Source organism: Babylonia areolata, chromosome 29, assembly GCF_041734735.1.
Source record: "Babylonia areolata isolate BAREFJ2019XMU chromosome 29, ASM4173473v1, whole genome shotgun sequence".
Classification (NCBI taxonomy): domain Eukaryota; kingdom Metazoa; phylum Mollusca; class Gastropoda; order Neogastropoda; family Buccinidae; genus Babylonia; species Babylonia areolata.
The window spans coordinates 15,592,006-15,599,074 of record NC_134904.1 but is presented as its reverse complement, the minus strand read 5'-3'; the positions used below and the strand labels follow the sequence as shown (position 1 = coordinate 15,599,074).

The window sequence follows — 7,069 nt, the reverse complement described above, 5'->3', positions numbered from 1 at the left end:
TGGGGTTGTAAGGAGGAGGGAGGGTGGGGGAGACATTCACCTTCCTGAAAGCTGCAGCCAGGTAGTCCTCCTCTGTTCTGGCCGCAAAGTGCACATGCACCGGGAACTGGCGAGCTGCTACCTGTGGACACAGCAGTTTGTACAGTGCACACGTTCTGAACACTGATGGTTATGTGATGCACATGAACCAGGATTTGGCTAGCTGCCATCTGTGAAACAGCAGCAAAGTGTACACATGGTGCACACTGATCATTGTATAGGGCACACGCACTGAGGAAGAACAGCTGCACTAAGAACTGAGTAGCTGACACCTGTGGAAACATCAGCAAAGTGTACAGACACTGAACACTGATCATTGTATAGTGCACATGCACTGAGGAAGAACAGCTGCACTAAGAACTGAGTAGCTGCCACCGGTGGAAAAAGCAGCAAAGGGTACACATACTGGAAACCAATGACTAAAAATCAGCTAGCGTCTTCACTGCATGTCAAGAACACAGTTCATCACTGCTTGTCAGTCTGCTCATGGTGTTTCACTGTACAAACTTAACCCTGTCGGACAAAAGGACTGTCTCTGCAAGGGTGGAACAATCATTCTGTGACTGAACAATGACAGGTTCAGCATCAACAAGATCCAAGACTGGTTTATTGTCTGTACAGAAGTACAGAAATCCACTGTTCAAAATGTGCACAAAAAACCCCCCAACTATAACACAAATAAACTGAAACTGAGTAAGTTGAGAAAGTATGTAAATTAAATCGTATCATTCTATATCATTCTGTCTCACATGCACGCACATACACACACACGCACACACACACACACGCGCGCGCGCGCGCACACACATGCACACACACACACACACACACACAGACACAGATTCTTCACCTCCTGTCTCTGACCCACAAACAGCGCAACTCACATCAATATCGGCCGGTCTGGTGCGGAACAGGCGAGGGTTTTGTAAAAAACCAACTTTGTCCAGTGTGGCCGACATGATGACCAGCTTGAGTGGAGGTAGTTCTCTCTGTCAGAACAACCACATCACGCTATTGAAAAGTTCTTTCTGTTCACACAAACACACTGTGTTGAAGCTTCAGTTCCTTCTGTTCACACACACACACACTGTGTTGATGCTTGAGTTACTTCTGTTCACACACACACACACTGTGTTGATGCTTGAGTTACTTCTGTTCACACACACACACACAAAATTAGAATAGAATAGAATATGTCTTTATTACCAAGTGTACCAGGGTCACAAGGAATACTGGGGGGGATAGTATATAACAAGATACGAACATAAATCGAAAATCATACACAAACACAGATACAGTAGAAATTAGGATACAAACAAGGTTATTATGAAGGTTGAGTTGTTTCTGTCAGTACATCACACACACACACACACACACACACACACACACACACACACACACACACAGAGTGTTATGAAGCTTGAGTGGAGACAGTTCTTTCCATCAGTACCAGATTCAGGATTTGATTAACCTGTGGTTCCTGCTGGGGCGTGGAGAATTACAGAAAACAACATACTCAAAAACACAACTGGACAAATTTACCGTAACGTAAGCATCAAAGGTAGAATAAAAAAACAAAATGTTAACATTCTTTTATATATGAAAGAGTCCTAAGGTATGGAGGATTTCAGAAAACAACATACTCAAGAACACAAATAGATAAATTTACCATAATGTGTGCATCAAAGCTAAAATATGCGTTAACATTCTTTCATATGTATGAAAATGGCCTGTGCGATATTACAATTTTGATTCATTTGAGGAGTCTTAATAGTACCCATTTGTCTGCAGAAAACAAGCTTTAAAATGTGAATACAGACTATTTATCAGGTAAAAATCTCTTATGAACATGGAAAAAAGTGGGGCAGTACTTTATGAATTAACTGATCACCTACAGTATTCATATCAAATTTTCTACAAATATGGCTGTCTCTTGGAATTCCATTTATCTGCCCTGATTCAGTTGGTAAACAGTGATCATTACAATTATCATGAACTCGGTACAGTGATCATTACAGTAATTATGAACTTCGTACAATCAATGACATCTTTGCAAAACACAGATAAAATCAATACACTGGGGTGGCCACCTTAACCCTTTCGCTGCCAGGAAAATAAGATTTAAGTGAAATCTATTTGCCAGGGTTTTTTCACAAAAAACGGGTATAAATTTTCAAAAAATTCTGTGCTCTTTGTTATTGGAGAAAGACCCATAAAAGTATATATTTTCTGAAAGGTAAATGAATAAAGAATACAAAACACACGCTGTTTTCCCATTTTATATATTTTTAGTGACATGCTGTTGTTTTGAAATCAGTGTTTTGTTTTTTGTCACATTTTCAACTTGTTCATTACAAACATTAGTCAGGTAATTTGCACAAAAACATCATATTTTCTGGACAAATGGATATCTGCAAACACAAAATCATACAAGAACAACCACAATATATATATATTTTTTTAAGAGATAGATACACAATACATTGTGACTTCTCCAAGTGATAAGATGGATGTGAGGCCACGCCCCCTCAGTCTCCACCCCCCCCTCCTCCTCACCCCTCTCACACGGTCACTTGATTCAGTTCTCATCAGACCGCGTTGGCTGCGTGCCAAGAATATCGCTCTGCTGCTAATTCGGTCATCTGTCGTCTGCTAACATCTGTACAGCTGGCATCACTCACTGACAGTCGCATCTTGGCCACTCTCTTGATTACTCCCTTTATTTTCTATCAGATCGTCCTGTAAATGTTCATCTCTATCTTCTCCTTCGAATTTACGCTTCAATTCTTTCTGAGCATCAGCTAAAGAAGGAAATCATGGTTGATTTAGTTCGTCACGATCGCATGTCTTGAGCACGGCGTCAGTCCGACATTTTGTTGAGCGAGCAAGGAGAGAAGTCAGGCAAACACTTGGACAGTGACCCAACCAAAACGTTCAAATAAAGGACTGCTTCATGACGTAGATGGGGTTTCTAGCTATGAATAGAATCTAGAGAGATTCCCCAGGCTAAAGCTACCACTATTTTTGCCAAGGAAGTGAATGCAAACCAGGGAAAAGTCAGAATATTTCGATGACGAGTTATCTCGTCATGCAGGCAGCGAAGCATACATGCTTGCCATGACGAGTTATCTCGTCATGCAGGCAGCCTAGGGGTTAACAACTGGCAGCTTTGTCACTGATGCAGCTGTCATTTTGTTGTTGCTGCAGTACGGTAATCTTCTGTCGTATTTCTTTCTGTTGGTTGGTTGGTTGTTGTTTCTTTACAACTCTTGTTGCAGCAATGGTATTGTTGCTGTTTCTGTTAGCATTTTTCACTCTCTTATACACACAGACACACAAACACACACACAGACACACAACACAGACACATACATGCACACACCCAGACACACACACACACACATACAACCTCCCCCCCTCCTCCCCACAAACACACACAGAGGACAACCACACAGTACCTTGATGCGATAGGGAGCGATGCGAGAGAGAAGCCCGATGAGGATGTCGGTGAAGACACTGCGTTCGTGCGCCTCGTCCAGAATGATGACGCTGTACTTGGACAGCACAAAGTCCTGCACACACAGACACACACCTTCCACTTTCCCTTGTCAAGGACTAATTGTTCATATATATATATATATATATATATATATATATATATATATATATATATATATATATATATATATATAAAACTTATTCTAAAGCTTCTGTCAAGACTGACACTTATGCAAAACACAAGAGGCAATCATAACGCTGACCTGTACGCAGTACACAAGAAAAGCACACGCTTAGAACACAGGGACAATCATGAAGATGAAATAACACACAACAGCATAATGATATGCAGCGCTCTGCACGGTTTCCATGACAGCAGCGTAACATCACTGCTCAGTCTGAAACGATGCGGTCTGTTCACGACACAGGATTGCAACATCAATGTCAGTTCAGTCAGTCAAAATACACGGTCTCCATAACAGCAGCAGTTCAGTTAGTGTCCAGGGTCTCCATGGTAACCAGGTAGTGTGCGATGTGTGCATTACCTGCTGTATTTCCCGCAGCAACACACCGTCGGTCATGAACTTGATGCGAGTGTCGGGGGTCACGTTGCCCTCATAGCGGATCTGGTATGACACCTCCCTGAAACAGACATGGTACAGATTGCATGGCTTTAGGACATTGCCCTGTAACACACATGGTACAGAGTTTAGGACATTGCCCTATAACAACCATGGTACGGACTTTAGGACATTGCCCAGTAACACACATTGTGCAGAGTTTAGGACACTGCCCTGCAACACACATGGTACGGACTTTAGGACATTGCCCTGCAACACACATGGTACGGACTTCAGGACATTGCCCTGTAACACACATGGTACAGAGTTTAGGACACTGCCCTTAACAGACATGGTGCAGAGTTTAGGACATTGCCCTGTAACAGACATGGTACAGAGTTCAGGACATTGCCCTGTAACACACATGGTACAGACTTTAGGACATTGCCCTGTAACAGACATGGTACAGACTTTAGGACATTGCCCTGTAACATACATGGTACAGAGTTTAGGACATTGCCCTGTAACACACATGGTACAGAGTTTAGGACATTGCCCTGTAACACACATGGCACAGAGTTCAGGACACTGCCTTGTAACACACATGGTACAGAGTTTAGGACATTGCCCTGTAACAGACACGGTACAGAGTTTAGGACACTGCCCTGTAACATACATGGTACAGAGTTTAGGACATTGCCCTGTAACAACCATGGTACAGAGTTCAGGACATTGCCCTGTAACAACCATGGTACAGAGTTTAGGACATTGCCCTGTAACATACATGGTACAGAGTTCAGGACATTGCCTTGTAACATACATGATACAGAGTTCAGGACACTGCCTTGTAACACACATGGTACAGAGTTCAGGACACTGCCTTGTAACACACATGGTACAGAGTTCAGGACACTGCCTTGTAACACACATGGTACAGAGTTCAGGACACTGCCCTGTAACAACCATGGTACAGAGTTTAGGACATTGCCCTGTAACACACATGGTACAGAGTTCAGGACATTGCCTTGTAACACACATGGTACAGAGTTTAGGACACTGCCCTTAACAGACATGGTGCAGAGTTTAGGACATTGCCCTGTGACAGACATGGTACAGAGTTCAGGACATTGCCCTGTAACACACATGGTACAGACTTTAGGACATTGCCCTTTAACAGACATGGTACAGACTTTAGGACATTGCCCTGTAACATACATGGTACAGAGTTTAGGACATTGCCCTGTAACACACATGGTACAGAGTTTAGGACATTGCCCTGTAACACACATGGCACAGAGTTCAGGACACTGCCTTGTAACACACATGGTACAGAGTTTAGGACATTGCCCTGTAACAGACACGGTACATAGTTTAGGACATTGCCCTGTAACATACATGGTACAGAGTTTAGGACATTGCCCTGTAACAACCATGGTACAGAGTTCAGGACACTGCCTTGTAACATACATGGTACAGAGTTCAGGACATTGCCCTGTAACACACATGGTACAGAGTTTAGGACATTGCCCTGTAACAGACACGGTACAGAGTTTAGGACACTGCCCTGTAACATACATGGTACAGAGTTTAGGACATTGCCCTGTAACAACCATGGTACAGAGTTCAGGACATTGCCCTGTAACAACCATGGTACAGAGTTTAGGACATTGCCCTGTAACATACATGGTACAGAGTTCAGGACATTGCCTTGTAACACACATGATACAGAGTTCAGGACACTGCCTTGTAACACACATGGTACAGAGTTCAGGACACTGCCTTGTAACACACATGGTACAGAGTTCAGGACACTGCCCTGTAACAACCATGGTACAGAGTTCAGGACATTGCCCTGTAACACACATGGTACAGAGTTCAGGACATTGCCTTGTAACACACATGGTACAGAGTTCAGGACATTGCCCTGTAACAACCATGGTACAGAGTTTAGGACATTGCCCTGTAACATACATGGTACAGAGTTTAGGACATTGCCCTGTAACAACCATGGTACAGAGTTCAGGACATTGCCCTGTAACAACCATGGTACAGAGTTTAGGACATTGCCCTGTAACATACATGGTACAGAGTTCAGGACATTGCCTTGTAACACACATGATACAGAGTTCAGGACATTGCCCTGTAACACACATGGTACAGAGCTCAGGACACTGCCTTGTAACACACATGATACAGAGTTCAGGACATTGCCCTGTAACACACATGGTACAGAGTTCAGGACACTGCCCATAACACACATGGTACAGAGTTCAGGACATTGTCCTGTAACAACCATGGTACAGAGTTCAGGACATTGCCCTGTAACACACATGGTACAGAGTTCAGGACATTGTCCTGTAACAACCATGGTACAGAGTTCAGGACATTACCCTGTAACAACCATGGTACAGAGTTCAGGACATTGTCCTGTAACAACCATGGTACAGAGTTCAGGACATTGTCCTGTAACAACCATGGTACAGAGTTCAGGACACTGCCCTGTAACACACATGGTACAGAGTTCAGGACATTGTCCTGTAACAACCATGGTACAGAGTTCAGGACATTGTCCTGTAACAACCATGGTACAGAGTTCAGGACATTGCCCTGTAACACACATGGTACAGAGTTCAGGACATTGTCCTGTAACAACCATGGTACAGAGTTCAGGGCATTGCCCTGTAACAGACATGGTACAGAGTTCAGGACACTGCCTTGTAACAGACATCTCATTCTCCCTCATCACCCACCTGCTGCTGAGGTTCAATTCTTCGGCCACCCGCCGGGCCATGCTGATGGCTGCCACACGACGCGGCTCTGTCACCCCGATCAGGCCTCCCCCACTGCACACACACACATACACACAAACACACACACATACACACACACATACACACACACACACATACATACACACACACATACATACACACACACACACACATATACACACACACACACATATACACACA

General features: G+C 43.6%; 1 protein-coding gene across 1 annotated transcript in view; it reads right to left on the bottom strand.

The window, feature by feature from the left end:
- LOC143302360 (putative ATP-dependent RNA helicase DHX37) overlaps positions 1-7,069 on the bottom strand; it is a 54,221-nt gene that overhangs the window by 38,652 nt on the left and 8,500 nt on the right. Inside the window, exons 6-10 of the mRNA XM_076617002.1 lie at positions 6,848-6,940; positions 4,083-4,179; positions 3,498-3,611; positions 924-1,028; positions 41-121 (exon numbers count right to left, since the gene is read on the bottom strand). Coding sequence (XP_076473117.1) covers positions 41-121; positions 924-1,028; positions 3,498-3,611; positions 4,083-4,179; positions 6,848-6,940 — 490 coding nt within the window. The remainder of the gene's footprint in view (positions 1-40; positions 122-923; positions 1,029-3,497; positions 3,612-4,082; positions 4,180-6,847; positions 6,941-7,069) is intronic.